General features: G+C 37.2%; 1 protein-coding gene across 6 annotated transcripts in view; it reads left to right on the top strand.

Annotated features, from left to right (window-relative positions):
• The window catches only part of REPS2 (RALBP1 associated Eps domain containing 2), a 208303-nt gene that overhangs the window by 94387 nt on the left and 96620 nt on the right, over nt 1-17296 (top strand). For 5 of the 6 annotated variants that reach the window (XM_064483372.1, XM_031445822.2, XM_064483371.1 and 2 more), the window contains exons 7-10: nt 4635-4698; nt 6869-7011; nt 11153-11247; nt 16674-16743. In XM_064483372.1, coding sequence (XP_064339442.1) covers nt 4635-4698; nt 6869-7011; nt 11153-11247; nt 16674-16743 — 372 coding nt within the window. The remainder of the gene's footprint in view (nt 1-4634; nt 4699-6868; nt 7012-11152; nt 11248-16673; nt 16744-17296) is intronic. The other variant, XM_064483370.1, reaches the window with a different exon arrangement.

Genomic DNA, 17296 nt, shown 5'->3' with positions numbered 1-17296 from the left:
CTCTTTCAACCCAGCTGATTTTGAAGGAAGTACCAGATGATTTCACTTGAAAATATTTCAGAATGTATCTGTAAAGATAAGGCCTCTTTTAAAAACATAACCACAATTCATTGGCACATGTGAAAAAAAACCCCACAAAAACCTCACAAATTACTTAATATCATCATCTTATTGTTCAGATTTCCCTGATTGTCTCACAAATACCTTTTTAAAAAGTTTAGTTTGTCAAGGCCAAGAGAAGTTCATATCCTGCAATTAGTTGATTTCTCTTTTTTATTTTATTTTATTTTTTTATTGAAGTACGGTCAGCTATAATGTGTCAGTTTCTGGTGTACAGCATAATGTCCCAGTCATGTGTGTGTGTGTGTATATATATATATATATATACACACACACACACACACACATATTCATTTTCATATTCTTTTTCATTAAAGGTTACTATAAGATATTGAATATAATTTCCTGTGTTATACAGAAGAAATTTGATTTTTATCCATTTTTATATAGTAGTTAATATTTGCAAATTTCAGACTCCCAGATTTATCCTTTCCCACCCCATTTCCCCCGGTAACCGTAAGATCGTTTACTAAGTCTGAGTCTCTGTTTTGTAGATGAGTTCATTAGTGTCTTCTTTTTTCATTTTTTAAAATTCCACGTATACATGATACCATACGGTATTTTTATTTCTGTTTCTGGCTTACTTCACTTAAAATGACAATCTCCAGGTCCATCCATGTTATTGCAAATGGCATTATTTTATTCTTTTTTATGGCCGAGTAGTATTCCATTATATAAATATACCACAGCTTCTTAATCCAGTCATCTGTCGATGGACATTTAGGTTGCTTCCATGTCTTGGCTACTGTATATAGTGCTTCTATGAACATTGGGGTGCATGTGTCTTTTTGAATTAAGGTTCCCTCTGGATATATGCCCAGGAGTGGGATTGCTGGATCATGTGGTAATTCTATTTTTAGTCTTTTGAGGAATCTCCATACTGTTTGGCATAACAGCTGCACCAAACTCCATTTCCACCAGCAGTGTAGGGGGAGCTCCCTTTTCTCCACACCCTCTCCAGCATTTATTGTTCATGGACTTTTGAATGATGGTCATTCTGAGTGGTGTGAGGTGTACCTCATTGTAGCTTTGATTTGCATTTCTCTGATAATTAGTTATATTGAGCATTTTTTCATGTGCCTATTGGCCATTTGTATGTCTTTATTGGAGAATTGCTTGTTTAGGTCTTCTACCCATTTTTGGATTGGGTTTTTTTTTGTTATTAAGTTGTATGAGCTATTTATATATTCTGGAAATTAGGCCTTTGTCAGTTGCATCATTTGCAAATATTTTCTCCCATTCTGTAGGTTGTTGTTTTTATTTTGCTTATGGTTTCCTTCGCTATGCAAAAGCTTATGAGTTTAATTAGATCTCATTTGTTTACTTTTGCTTCTGTTTCTATTGCCTGAATAGACTGTGATGTCTCTTTTTAAAAAAATCTTTATTTAGATGTAATTTACATACCATAAAGGTCACCTATTTGAAGTTTTCAATTAAATGTTTTTAGTATAGACACAACCTAGGTTTAGAACACCCCCCAATAAACCACTTATTAGCAATTATTCCCCATTCCTGCTCTCCCCACCCCCCAACCCTAGGTAATCATGAAACTACTTTCTCTCTATATAGATTTGCCTATTCTGGGCTCTTCATGTAAATGAAATTGTAATAATATGTGGTTTTTGGTGTGTGACCTCTTCCACTTAGCATAATGTTCTTAAGGCTCATCCAGGTTTTGGTATATGCCAGATTTTCATTCCTTTTTATGGCTGAATAATTTCATCATATGGCTATACCACGTTTAATTTATCTATTCACCAGTTGATTGGCTTTTGGATTGTTTTCACTTTTTGGCTGTTAATAATAACGCTGCTATGAACATTTTTGTGCAAGTTTTTGTGTGGAATGTATGTTTTTATTTCTCTTGGGTGTATACCTAGGAGTGGAATTGCTGGATCATATGGTTAAGTATATTTAACCATTTGAGAATCAGTCAGACTTGTTTTCCAAAGTGACTGCACCATTTTACATTGCCACCAGCAGTGTATGAGGGTTCTAATTACTCTACATCTTTGTCAACACTTGTTACTATCTTTTGATTATAGCCATCCCAGTGAACATGAAGTGGTATCTCTTTGTGGATGAATAATGACATTGAGCATCATTTCATGCTTTTATTGGCCTTTTGTATATATCCTTTGGAGAAATGTCTGTTCAGATCCTTTGCTATTTAAAAAAAAGTTGAGTGGATAAGAGTTCTGTGTGTATTCTGGATACAAGACCCTTATCAGACATATGATTTGCACATATTTTTTCCCAATCTCTGGCTTGTCTTTTTATTTTCCTGATGGTGTCTTATGAAGCACAAAAGTTTTTAATTTTGATGTCCAGTTTATCTGTTCTTTCTTTTGTTGCTTGTACTTTTTGTGTCATATCTAAGAAATCATTGCTTAATGTGAGGTCATGGAAATTTATATCTTTATTTTTCTTTAAGAAGGAATATATATATATATATTATAGTTTTATTTGTTACACTTAAGTCTTTGGTACAGTTTCAGTTAATTTCTGTGTACTGTATGAAGTTGCAGTTCAGATTCATTCTTTTGCATGTGAGTATCCAGTTGTTCCAGCACCATTTGTTGAAAAAACGTTTTTCCCCCATTTAATTGTTTTAGCATCCCTGTCAACATTCAATTGACTATAAATATGAAGGTTCATTTCTTGGTTAATTCTGTTTCACTGACTTACATGACTAGCCTAATGACAGTACCACAATGTCTTGATTATTATATTAAGTTTTGAAATTGGATAGTGGGTGTTCTACAACTTTGTTCTTTTCAGTTTTATTTGTTTTGATTTCAATTTTTATAGATTGTGTTCCTAAAATTTAATTTTTTACTTCTATAAAATATTTACATGGTTCTAAAGTTGAGTCTAAAGCTACATTCAAAAAAGTCTAGTTTCTATCTGTCTCCTGTACCCTGTTCCTTCCCTGCTCCTATAGGTAACCATCTTGTTTTATGACTTATTTGTCTGTTCTTAAAAATAAAAGCAAATACATGTCCATGTGTATTTCTATATATGCATATGTATTCTTATCTCCATATTTTCTTAGATAAATGGTAGCATACTATTTATACTTTTCTCCTTCTTGCTTTTTTCACTGAACAGTATATTCTGGTAATTACTCTGTAGTCATATGTGGAAATATTTCTCGTTTCCTTTTATAGCAATGTACTCCTCGACTGTGTGAATGTGCAATCATTAATTCACCTCATCCTCTGCTGGGATTACTTCAAGTCTTTGCTTGGGGGTGGGGCGGGGGTTCGGATTCCAGCTCACGGTTTGCTCTTCTGTCGGCAGCCATGAGGGGCGCCCTGGGCTTTCTCACCTGCACCCTTCCCTGGCCCGCAGTTTCCCTGGTGGCCCTACGTAACCTCTCTGTGTGAAGGCCAGGCCAGATCTCTAGCGCTGGGTTTGAGCCTATTGTGCTTTGAAGAAAGGAGATCGGCCGGGAGAAAGAAGAATGAAATGAGGGGAGAATGCCTTTATATCTATAAAATAGCTGGTAAATAGGCTTTCAAGAAATTTCTGACAAGTATTTGACAAGGTGGCTGCATTAAAGACCAGCAGTCTTATGTCAGCATTATTTCTAGGATGCTTTTGGGGAGAAGGCTCACTGGTTTATAGGGCACTTTGCCTTTGATCCTTAATCTATCAAAGGAAAATAAGCCTGCTTTAGGGTCCATTATAATCCATTGTTTTATGGCTAGTTAGAAGACCTGTGATTACTAAGGAAAGACCTTTGAATTTATCACTTTAGAGTAGACCTTGGGGCTTTGATTTGACTATTCTTTGTGTTAGAATTGAGGCTTTTGAATTGTGAAGGTGTTTTGAGAGCTGAAAGTAAAGGAAATTCAATCTAAATAAGGATTGAGTCTAAACATTTTAAGTGCATTTGGGACTTGCAGGTATGTAACACGTAAAATGGAATGATTATCTGATTTCCATTGATATTGGTAAATTTGCAGTGAATATAAAAAGTAGTAAGAGGTTCCTGGATGTGATTCTTGAAGAGCCACCAAGAACTCTTAAATCTCACCAAAACTCTTTCCCAAGATGTTTGTCTTATCTCTAGTATGATGAACTTAATGGTGTTAGTCTTCTTATTTTTGCTCCCCTTTCTCCCATGATTGTGTCTTACTTTTGCATCCTTTCATTAAAAGTGCTCGACAGATTTTTACTTTAATAATTTTGATTTATATCTTTTGAAATTTTAGTAAATTTTGCAGATTTTCGGAAAAACGAAGAAGGAATTTATATAGTTTTCATGTCATTATAGCTATTATGTTATTGCTTCTTTTGCCCTATTCTAAATTACATAGTCTTTAAAAAGCTGTTCATATGTTGTTTTTAGACATGTGATTTGTAATTGCTTTGATGAATAAATGTTAGATATGTGATTATATGGTAGGAATTGCTGAATGAAAAAAATGGTGATTCATTTTCATAGAAATATAAAAGCTGCTCTAGATAAGTAATTAATGATTTATTTAAATAATGGCTCTTTACAGGTTCTGTGGCCAAGAACTTCTTCACCAAATCAAAGCTTTCCATTCCAGAACTCTCCTATATATGGTAAGTACAATTAATGGCACATAGTATCATACTGTTATACATAGCCATCCCGTAGCTCCTATTTTTGCATTTTAAAACTCTAATCTTTTGAATATTGTTTTAAACAGACTAAGAGAATGAATAGAACTTAGATTTCTGTTGCTATGAAGTATAAATATGTTATTATATGAAAAGCACAGTGAACAGTGTCTGGCACATATCGTGCACTGTATTAGCTCTTATTTTAAAGGTAATTTCCTAATTATTATTCTCATCTAGATCCCTTTTCAGTCTAAGCAGTTGTGTGAATGTATGAGAATCTGCAGCCGGTGTATTTTTTTTTTTTAATTTTTTTTTTCAGTTAGGGAGGTAATTAGGTTTATTTATTAATTATTTCTTTTAATGGAGATGCTGGGGATTGAATCCAGGACCTTGTACATGCTAAGTATGCGCTCTACCACTGAGCTACACCCTCCCCCACCTTGTGTATTTTATTTTCCGATTTTTCTACTTGATGTGATGCCAGTAACCAGAGAACCTTGAGAAGCTATTCTTTGTAATATTTTATGAGGCCAGGTGAACAGCAGGTCCACAAGTGTTTTGGAATTGAGTTAAATTTGACTATTCTAGCTGCCTCCAAGCTTTGTAAATTTGGCTGGTGTTTATCAGCTGGACCCTAGTTCAGACTTACAGCTGTGGTGTGCGCTGCGCCTTGCTGCCGTGCTGGCTATGTCCCCAGCTCCAGAAGGGCTATGCCGGATGGTCCAGATGGCTCTGTTTGCATTTATGAAAATGCTCAGGGCGTCTGTAGACTCCTGGCTGCGTGTGGGCTAGTCTTCCTCAAGACTGGATGGGAGACCATGAGACCATGCTGCTATATATATATAATTAAAGCATTGGAATATTTAAGTAAAACTTTTTTTCATGAGGATTTAAAAAAATTATAATAGACTTTAAAATTGCTTGTTATGTTTTGTGCATCTTACTGGAAATCTATTCCATTGACATTTGTGAATGCCGATGTATGTGGGATTCTGAGCTGAATTTAGGTTCTACAGCAATATATTCCAGCATAGTTTTTTGAACAACAAGCCTTATTAGGCTTTAAAGCTAGGAAAAAAAGAGAAATTTTCATTTTGTAAAGAATATAATCTATTTTGGCAGAATTTCCAGTCTTAACATTGGCATGAGGGATCCTATCTTTTTGTAGAGACATATCCATGTAAGCTCTATAGTATTCTCTCCATCCAGGTTTGGAACAGTTCCCTGGCTCCTCACCCTGGGGAGCTGGTGCTTTCTAAATATTCATGGTGGGGGAGGAGGATGTGAAGGGTGTAAAGGAAAGTTACGGAGCTTACCTTCCATAGTTTTTTTTTTTTTTTAAATAGTAACCCCTTTCTACTCTGATAGTGTATGTCTCCTTCCTCTACTTGTCCTAACACAAGTAGACTTGTCTCTGCACCTAAGAGACTAAGCTCATGGGGTCTTAGTTACGTTGGCAAATAGGTCTGTGCTTTTCCATGGGAAACAATGGGTGAAGTGAAGATAAGCCTTTTCAAGGCTCTCCCTTTCTTCCTTTCCATCTTATCTGATTCCAACCTTCCCTAGTTGCTAGTTTTATCTGAAAACATAATTCAACCAGTATTTATTAAGCTTACTTGTATTTTCCCAGGAGGGAATTCTCACGCAAATTTTTGATACATTTATGTGACTTGAAACGTTCAAGGTTTTTTCTTACAGCTGAAAAATGAAGCGCTTGTATCTGAGCTCGGGTAACTGAATTATCTGTTGGCCAGCACAACGGTAAAAGGGCCGGGGCCAGGGCCAGCCCTTTGTCTGACTGTTTTGAGCACCAAGGCCAGAGCTTTTCACACAACGAATGAGTGTCAACTAACTGTGCAATTCTGGGCATCATTTTTGTTTTTGTGCTATGCTTTTTTGTCTTGTGTACTCTGTTGTAATATAGATCTAAGAGAAAACCTGAAGAATTTAAATTTTTTATTTATAAAGTGCTACTCACGACAGTGCTGTCAATTTTGCTTCCTCCATATGGCCCCCTGAGATTTTATATGGGTTTGGGGACCCTGCAGAGCCCCCACCAGAGAGCCTGGGAGTTGTGTTTGCATGTTTGAGGCTGAGTAAGTTTTCCTCTAACACTGTGTTAGGAACTCATGACATCTGCTATGTTTAGGGAACTTAGTGATGCTGACTGCGATGGAGCCCTGACCCTGCCTGAGTTTTGTGCTGCGTTTCATCTCATTGTGGCCCGGAAGAATGGCTACCCACTGCCTGAGGGCCTGCCTCCAACTCTGCAGCCGGAGTACCTGCAAGCAGGTAAGGCCTCATCATAGATCCTAAACCTTAGGCATTTTCCATACAGACCTTATAAGAAACTTCTGTTTCTTAAAATGGTTTCCAGATGCTTCTAGTACTCTCTGGATGGACTAGAACCAAGGTCACTTACCCTTTCATGAAAATTGTGGAGTAGGCAACTACTGAACCCCCAGCTGATAAAAAATGAAGAGGACGATCTTTCTGTAGAGCCAAGTGGTGACTTTACGCATGTCCCAGTGTGCCCAAGTGGCCTTGGGCAGTGGAATGAACTAGGACTCTTACACCTAATGAAAAAGTTTAAAAATTGCATGCAGTTGATAGGTGTGAAGGGTTGTAATCTTAAATGTACACTCGACTTTTTCCATATTTATATACCCATGTAACTGCAATCAGATAAAGATACAGAACATTCTAGCACACCAGAAAGTTGGAATAGAACTCTCTTTGTCTTTCTCGTTATTAAAACAGTTATCCCCAGATCCTTTGGATAGGAAAGAGTCATGGTGAGTCAAACATTTGTATCAGCCCCCACTTTTTAGGGAGGGTCTCTGAAACATGAGAGCTTAGCTATTGATTATTGGCAAAAGGGAGCAGTGTCTAAAGAAAATGTCATTAGCCATAAAGACCCCATAACCAAGTTAGTGCAGGCTCGTCCAGGAACCCTCTCTTCTAGGAGCGAGGTCACGTGGGGCTTTGTCTCTCCCTAATGGAGATGGACAGCTGACGAAAGGGCCAAGGTCTGCTCCTGGGCTCTTTAGTTGTATTTAATACACTCACTCTCCCTCTTGCAAGCCCTGGGGAAAGTCCTGGGTAACTTTATCTCCTTTTCCCACACTTAGCTTTCCATTTTGATTAATTCTGTTTTCTTCTTCTGATGCACTATGGCCTTGGAACTTATGCCAGGTGTCATGCCTCCTTGTTTGAGAAGTCACTTTCTAGGTGTTCAGATGTTTCATGGACTATTTCAAAAGTCACTAATAAATTTTTTAAAAATCTGAATACTCTGAGCAAAAAGTGTTTTAATAAAAGAGAAGTAACTTATTGATTCCTTTACTGCCTCAAATGGCTGCTTTTGCCTTGATTATGCAGTAGAGGGGAGTCTAAAAAATAGAATCTCTGTCAGGGGGCATCTCCCTTCATTTGGAATGAAGCCTCTCTTTCTTCTTGGCCTTTTTTTTTCTACTTGGCCTTTTATGGAGGTTGTCAGCATGCATTTATATAGAAACAGCCAAAGGATCCATCACATCCCCTTCGATTAAACAAGAATTGCACATCATTTCTAGAGCTTGTGGGATTAATCTTAAATAACAATTATACAATTCTAACCAAAAACATGAGAGACCTCATAAGACCCCATCAAACTCAGTGACAGTATATTTTAGGCAAATCCTCAAGTTTTAGTAGTTAACTTTTAAATGCTTTATCATGCATGTTTTGTTTGTTTGTTTGTTTGTTTTGTATATGGCTCAGGAAAATGGCCAGAGCTATTTAGGTCTTCTTTGTACTTTTAGACTTTGCAAAATATGAGTGGTCCTGTTCATTTTTGGGGTTCATTCTTATGGTATGCTATTTGGCTTTTTAAGAAGTTTAGCTCTTATCTTGTTCCAGCATTTTTCTAGGTGATCTATATGGAGCCTTTAAAAAAATCTAATCCAGTTTTTTTTTGAGTAAAAGTCGATTTATTCAGAGAGATGTACACTCCATAGACAGAATGCAGGCCATTTCAGAAGGCGAGAGACAGGCCACAAGGTGCGGGGTTGGGTGCTTAGTTTAAAGTAAAAGTAGATGCTCCATAGACTGAGTGTGGACTGTCTCCAAAGGCCAGGAAGCGAGAGGCCATAATCAAATTTTTGACAGGATTGGTGAAGAATATAAATTTGATTGATACCATCATGCAGTCACAAATAAGCCTATTTTCAAGAAAATAATGAAACAGGAATTGTTGTATCTGATATTTTCCCCTAATGGTGAAAATTAAAGGGCAGAGTTGGAAGGAAAAGTTGTATAATTTGGTGGCTTACCCCTGGGCTTTTGTTATTTTCATATCTAGGTGACTGGGTGGATTCTGGTATTGATTTTTACCTATAGTTTGTTAGAAATATCTATTTGTTACTTACTGTGTGAGAGGCCCCGTGTTACTCTCTGTGGTTGGAATGCTGTATAAAAGAGCGTTCCTACCATCATGGAACTTGCCGGCAGTTAGAGGACCTGAGCTAAAGTCCTGTACCGGTAATTGGAGCCAGAGAGAGGTGCTCTGAACGGAAGTCCAGCTGTGGTCAGAGGACACAGCACTTTACGGAGGAGACTTCCTTAAAAGTTTTTGCTGAGACGAGAAGGATGAGCTAAGGGCTGCAAGTGAAGAACGGGGAAGCGTAGGCTCCTGGCAGAGGGGACAGCAGGTGCGCTGCAGAGGCCCTCCCTGAGAGGGCACTGGGAGCTGGGGACTCATGTAAAGTTCACAGGGAGCAGTGGCTGGAGGGGCTGGGGTGAGGCTAAAGAGCAAGGTGGGGAACAAACACATCACGGGCAGTGATGTTGATGTGTTTTAAGCAGGAAAGTGACACAATCAGATTTGGTGTTTGAAATGATCATGCTGGTTGTCGACCAGCGAGCAGGTTTTGAGGGTCGAGGGTGGAAACCAGAAGAGCAGGTTATGGCAGCAGTCCAGTCTGGAGCCGTGGGAGGCTAGCACTGGGGAAGTGACGGTGGGGGTGGAGAGATGGGGACATGCAGGAGAGAGATTTAGCAGTTAATTGATGTCATTTGTAGTTTTTGAAATTCTTAGCTTTCTACACAGCAAGAACCCCTCATGATAAAGCATTAGTCATATAATTCTAGTCAGATCACTGATAGGTAAACTAGAAAGAGAAGTCTTTTCTTGGTTAAAACTGCTCTTGGGGTGAATTGAGGAACGGTGCATGCTTGGAAAAGTGTTTTGCTGAGTTTTTACCAGGGAAAGCTTGAGACCACCAGGTATACTCAGAAAGATCACCTCACCAGGGCCCGAGGTTTGCCCCACCTGCTATCAGTGAAATTCAGACCCGAGTAAGCAGATGAACAATTTAAGGTACTTGTACTCTGTTGCATGTGATTGCTCTTACTTAGTGGCCAGTACTTTACCCAGAGGGGAGTTGGCATTTCAAACTCTGATGGGGATGAGAGGGTGAGAAAAGATTAAAAACAATGCTGATCTATTTTTAATACTTGATTCAAAAAATTTTTTAAACATGGCATTAAAATTTTGATTTCTTAGTAGTTGGTCTTGACAAATTTGATTTGTAGCTGCTGTTTATTGTCTACCACAAACTGCTTTTCCTGTTTGGAATATTGATAAATTTTCTAATTGCTGAGATATTTTTTGTAAACTTACTTCGTGACAAAAGTGATGAAACAGAATCTGATTTTAGGAAATAGTGTGAGTGCTCAGTGTGTTAGCTTACTCAGTAGCATGGCTTTTCTTACGCTGATCCATTCAGCCACCCATCTGACAGCCCCTGTCCCTGTACTGTGTTGGAAGAAACCCATAGTGTAATGCTTATTTCACTGCTGGAAATCAGCAAGAACTTGTGCTTTTATTTTTGTTATTCCTGCTAACCAAAAGAAATGAGTATTTCATAAAGTTTTCTTCGATACATGTAGAATCTTGTCTATTTCCAATAGTAATAGCTAAAATGAAGTATTTTCTCAGTTAATGTATATGGTATTAAAACTATCACCATAGTTGCTGCCGTTTAAAAATCTTTCTAGTAGCATACTTAAAACTGAAGTATTGTGGTAGTGATGGTTCATGTGGAAAATGACGACTATGTTAAAACGTGAAAGGCTGAAGGCAGGGACCTGCCTGTAGGACTGCTGGCCGTTCATGTCCCTGCTCTTTATTTGCTGGCTCTATGACCTTGAGTAAGGTGCTTAACTTCCTTGCTCCTTAGTCTCATCACGTGTAAAATGGGGATGAGTGAAGTACCAGGTTGTATGTGTAAAGAACTTAAAATACTGCCTCCGCGTGATTAGTGCCATCACTAGTATTTCGGAGCTGGCTAATTTCCTTGATATATTTAGTAGGCACAGAAAAGCTGATAGGAAACAATGACCACTCTGACTATAGTATGTACTCTTATGTATTCTTTTTGTTTCTTCTTAGCCTTTCCTAAGCCCAAGTGGGAATGTACGTTGTTTGATTCTTATTCGGAGTCAATGCCAGCAAACCAACAACCCCGTGACTTGAATCGGATGGAGGTAAAAGATCTTCAGATGTTAATAAGTAGGGACATGTGTACAATAAAATCCATTAGCCTCTGTTCTTTACAAACTCTGGAAAATCTGCTTTCATAACATTTTCTCTTCATACTTAGTACTTGCTTTGAAGCTCAGCATTTCAAATCTGGATACCAGGCACATCTATAGTTATCTTTTTCCCACCCTTTCCCCCCTAAAACTAGATTTGGTGAAATAAGTAAAGTAGTCTCTTGATCTTCTAGAGGTGAAATTTGTGTATAGCCAAACTAAGCCAGAAAAATGTGAGCCAGGTTATTTACTTGAACCAAGCTTTAGTTCTGAAGTAAACATGGTAAAGTTGTATTTTAAGTAGCTGAGTATTAACCTGGTATAATGAATCAGAATAGTTTTGAGAGGAGGTTTGAGAACTAAATGTGAGGGCCCGAAATCACATTCAAAACTGCCTTTCCTCACAGGGTTTTTAGTTTTTGGACCAAATGAAGATTGATTTGGTTGATTCCCCAAGAGAAATTCCCATAATGCTGGGTCATAGATGCAGGGCTTAGCTGAGTGCTTAGTGGTCCTTAGGTGTGAAGTCTGCATCAGTACCTGGAGGTCATTATAGCTGTTGTTAATATCAGTACTATCATCATCATCATCACCGTTATGATTCCTGTGATGTCTACTTAAGATATCTGCTCTTCCCATCCTGCAAAAAATCTGGAAATGTTTAATAAATGGAGGTTTATTCACAGGCTCCTGTTACACTCCTCTAACCATTGCAAGATGATAGAAGTCAAGGCAGGATACAGGCAGTTTAAAAAAATGTCTTGCAACTAACTGTGTGATTGTTTATTCTTTCCCATGAGGCTCTCATGCCTATAGCGTGTGTTGTGGATGCCATCCTCGGCTCCTCTCCGAGCCAATCATGCCTACTTCTGTAGTTCTCCCTCTTGTAACATCTCTCTTGGCCTCCCTGCTTCTCTTTCTTGGGCTTGCAGCCTCCATGTTGCTTTCCTCAGCAGATTTCTATTCGTGGGAAAGAGAGAAAGTGATTTCAGGAGGAGTGATAGATGTGCATTTGAAGAGTTTTGGCGTTTTCAGTTTCTTTTTCTATAGAGTGCGTATGATGGTGAAGCAGATAAGATATTAGCCATTTTTCATAGCCCTCGGTAGACTCGGGTTGTTGACAGTGTCCAGAGAAGTTTGTCAGATCAGGACAGACATCTGTACAACTCTTAGGCAGTTGCCCTATTTTGTTCTGTTTGTTTGTTTCTTTATTTTGTTTTGTTTTGTTTTTGCTTTGGATCCCCTTGCTTGTGTAAAATTATGATGTTTTAGGTGTTTTATTAAAAATCTCATAATTCTTATTCTTTCTAGTTAAATGTTTTATTCCAACTTGCCATGATATCGATGGTCTTTGCCATTCCAACAGAGACAAATGATAGAAGTCACAGAAGTCACATCATTTTTTGGGGGGGAGAAATTAATTACTGACTCATGTGGCTTTCCCCCCATGTAGTCATTTATCATCTGTCTAAAAAGAAAGGAGCAAATATACAAGTGGCTATGAAGTCTGAAGATTGAACCAGCCGTGGAAGGCAAATATTAGGGGGAAAATGTTCCTAAAAGTTTCAGTACGCAAAACTTGAATTTGCTGCATGCTGACAACTATTTACATAGCATTTGCATTGTATTAGGTATTATAAGTAATCTAGAGATGATTTAAAGTATGTGGGAGGATGTGCATAGGTTATATGAAAATACTGCACCATTTTACACAAGCATCCATGGATTTTGGTGTCTATGGAAGATCGTGGAACCAATCCCCTGCAGATACTGAGGGACACCTGTACTTTAACTGACTCCTCTGGGAGTGTGGTGATGTGGGTTAAAAGCTACCTAGTCTTTGCTTTGACCCATTCAAACAAGAAAGCAAAAGAAAAACACACAAAACACTCTTTCCCAATAAAACTTATTTTTTGGGGTGTGGGGTATGTTTAGATAATGATATAATAAACACAATTCAGGGGCAAAGTAATGAGGTTAATTGATGGTTTGGACATTCAAAAAGTATAGATCAGATTTTAGTAGCTAATGATTATATATTTCATGTTTTTCTAAACTGTTTAATTCATTCTTCTTTGTACCAGTCTTTTAATCTCTCAGGAATGGATGCATGGAATTTAAATAGATCTTGGTACCAGCCCTATGAGGGATGACTCCGCGTAGGTGTTTGTTGTGAATGGAGCTGTAGCTGATTCAGGTCGTGAGAAGTTTCCTCAGAAGTACATCTTTGTCTAAAGACAGCAGGGCTGTTAATCATGTACTTATTTCCATTAAGAATTAAAGATTGTAATTTCACCTATACTCCTCTTCAGCAGTGTTTCTTAGATTAGTAGATCTTTCTTTTGTAAACAGGCTTATTGAGATGTAATTCACATACCATACTCATCTAAAGTATGTAGTTCAGTGGTTTTTAGTATATTAACGGTTGTGGAACCATCACTATAGTCTAATTTTAGAACATCTTCACTCCAAAAAGAAAGCCTGTAGCCATTAACAGTCATTTACTATTCCCCTCTTCCCCTGGCTTCTAGTAATCACGAAGCTATTTCCTGTCTCTGGATTTACTTATTCTGGGCATTTCATATAAATAGAATCACATACTATGTGGTCTTTTATGACAGGCTTCTTTTACTTAGTATAATGTTTGTTTTTTTGTTCTTCTAGTTTTATTGAGATTCAGTTAACATATAGCACTGTATAAGTTTAAGGTGTTCAGCAAAGTGATTTGACTTATACACATCTTGAAGTGATTACTGTGATAAGTTTAGTGAACATGTATCGTTTCACATAGACACAACATTAAAGAATTAGAAAAAACTTTTTTTCCTTGTGATGAGAACTAACTTTGTATAATGTTTTAAAGTTCATTCAGTTTGTAGTAGGTGTCAGTGCTTCATTCCTTTTTATTGCTGAATAGCATTCCATTGTATTGATATACCACATTTTGTTTGTTCATTCTTCAGCTAATGGACATTTGGGTTGCTTCCACTTTTGGGCTGCTAGAAAAAAATGCTGCTGTGAATGTTCATGTGCAAGTGTTTGTGTAGACATATGTTTTCAGCTCTCTTGAGTATATACCTAGGAGTGGAATTGTTGCATCATATTGTAACTTGTGTTTAACTTTTTGAGAAACTATCAAACTACTTTCCAAAGTACCTGCACCATTTTACATTCCCCTACTAGCCATGTATGAGGGTTAACATCCTTGTTAACACTTGCTACTATCTGTCTTTTTGATTTTAGGCATCCTTGTGGGAGTGAAGTGGTATCTCATTGTGGTTTTGATTTGAATTTCCTAATGACAACTGATACTGAGCATCTTTTTACGTGCTTATTAGTCATTTGTATACCTTCTTTGGTGAAATATCTATTCAAATCCTTTGTTCATTTATAAACTAGGTTGTTTATTATTGAGTTGTAAGTGTTCTTTATGTATTCTGGATATAAATCCCTTATTAGATATATAATTTGAGAGTATTTTCTCTTTGTTTTTTCCCTTCCTTGGGTAGTGTCCTTTGTAACACAAATGTTTTTGTATTTTGATGAAGTTTAATTTATCTACTTTTTTCTTTTGTTGCCTGTGCTTTTGGTGTCATAGTGAAGAAACTATTGCCTAATACAGGATCATGAAGATATATTCCTGTGCTTTCTCCTAAGAGTTTTATAGTTCTAGGCCTTTCATTTAGGTCTGTGATCCATTTTGAGTTAATTTTTGTGTATGCTGTGAAGAAAAGGTCCAACTTCATTCTTTTGTATATGAATATTGAGTTGTTCCAGCATCATTTACTGAAAAAAAATTTTTCTCCTACTGAATTGTTTTGCACCCTTGTTGACAATTAGTTGACTGTAAATGTGAGAACTTATTTGTGGATTCTCAATTCTTTTCAACTGATCTATATGTCTGTCATTATGTGAGTGCTGTACTGCCTTGATTACTGTAACTTTTTGGTAAGTTTTGAATTTGGGAAGTGTGAATCCTTCAACTTTGTTCTTCTTTTTTAAGAACATTTTTGTTATTCTGGGCTCCTTGCATTTTTATATGAAATTTAGGACCAGCTGGTCAAATTCTGCAAAAATGCAAGGATTGCATCAAATATGTAGATGAATTTAGGGAGTATTACCATCTTACCAGTATTAAGTTTCCTGACCCATGAGCGTGGGATGTCTTTCCATTTATTTAGATTTTAAAAATTTCTTTCAATAGTGTTCTTTTGGATTTCTTTTTATTTATATTTTCTACTCCTAAATTATTTTATTCTGCTAAGGATCTGGTTTATAATCCAGGTAGGACAAGAAAATGAAAGAAAGGTACAGTTGAAGATACATTCTCTGTTCTAAATTACGTCTGGAGGCTTCATTGCAATGCCAAGAATGACTTGCCTGAGCATTGTTAAACCCTAGATCAGGTTACCACCAAGCAGTATTGTAACTCCATTCTTTCAAACAGTTTGAAAGCAGAGGTATTGCTTATCTCTCTTGGGCTGTTCAGATCCTGAGAGGTAAACCATTTAACCTTTTGGAGCACCAGATAGCTCCAGGAATTTACTCTACTTCTTTAAGTTTTAAAATTTATCTTTATTTGATTTTTTGAATATGTTTAAAATAAAAAGACTATCAAAAAGCAATAGTGACACCTCCTCTTAATCCGTATCCTCTACCTACCCAATAACCCTTCAATTTGTATATATCTTTCTGGAATTTGTTTATATATATATATATATATCAAACATGAATATGTATTAGCCTTTAATCTTATCAGAGGATAGAGTACATGTTAGTTGAGAGTTTATAAGCAATTATAGTTAGTAGATTTTAAACAGAATTTTAAACTAATCAATACCTGACCAATTTGGGTATTCATCTTACTAGTATAAGTGAAGACTTCTATAAGTGAGTTAGCAGAAAATTTTGTTCTGCTCACCAGTAAAATTCTCTTATTTTATGGCCAGGAGGCTATTTGAATCAGGGTGAACACCCTGTGCATATCACATCCTGGTAAATACCCACATTATGGGGTCACTTGTCAGAACCTCTCTCTGCCTGTGAAAAAGTACTAGAACACAGGTTTGTTCTCCACTGAATGGGCAAATGCTACATGATGCTCTGGATGTATCCCACACAGATTCAGATACAATGTGTGGTTTATACATATGCCTCAATCTCATACATTATTTTCCTCTGTGTATGTAAGTTTTCAATACAAATTAACTTACTCCTCACTAGAAACCTAAAAAAATAAAATAGTATTAAATGTCAGGGTTTATTGAAGACAGAAATATTGGCAAGATATATAGCTTTTAAAAACATTTTCATCATACACTGCACATCACTTAATTTCCATTCCAACCCATATAATTAACTTGCTTTTCTTTTCCAAGAAGCTGTCTGTTAAAGATATGGCTGACTTTCCTGCCCCTACCCAAGATGTGACCGGTGATGACAAACAAGGTATGAAAATGAGTTTTCTCCCTTTAGGGATATTTTATCTATATTTCTTAATCTACTTCTTTTAGAATGGCTGGCTTCTAGAGCATATGAGGACATTTTTCAGTAGATGAACGTATTTGGATGGATTAAGTAGTTCAAATTGTTGTCACAGAACTATAGTTCATAAGGTGGTAACAAGAGCTTGAGTGTCCAAAGCTCTTCACCTCATTGGCCCCTTGCTCACTGCTGACCCTCAGGCTACTCTGACACCTGACATTGGAATCTGGTTGTGCTAATTATGAAGTGACTGGAAACTGCAAGATTTGAGAGCATAACATCTTGTGTTGGCTGATGTGATCCCAGAACCTCAGTATAAATGCACGTTTTTACACAGGTCTAATCCTTGCGGAAGTTATCTTCTGGAGAGACTTTCTGTCCCTAGGCTTTATTTTCTGTGACTTTGTTGGTCTGGGGCTATGATGTGGAGCCCAGCAACAATTTGCCTATCTTACTGGGCGGGTGAGAGCAGTGCAGCACAGTATCCATGTTATGGCCAGCACAGGGCACAGAGATG

Source organism: Camelus dromedarius, chromosome X (assembly GCF_036321535.1).
Source record: "Camelus dromedarius isolate mCamDro1 chromosome X, mCamDro1.pat, whole genome shotgun sequence".
NCBI classification, from domain to species: Eukaryota; Metazoa; Chordata; class Mammalia; order Artiodactyla; family Camelidae; genus Camelus; species Camelus dromedarius.
This window is presented reverse-complemented; position numbering and strand designations above follow the sequence as displayed.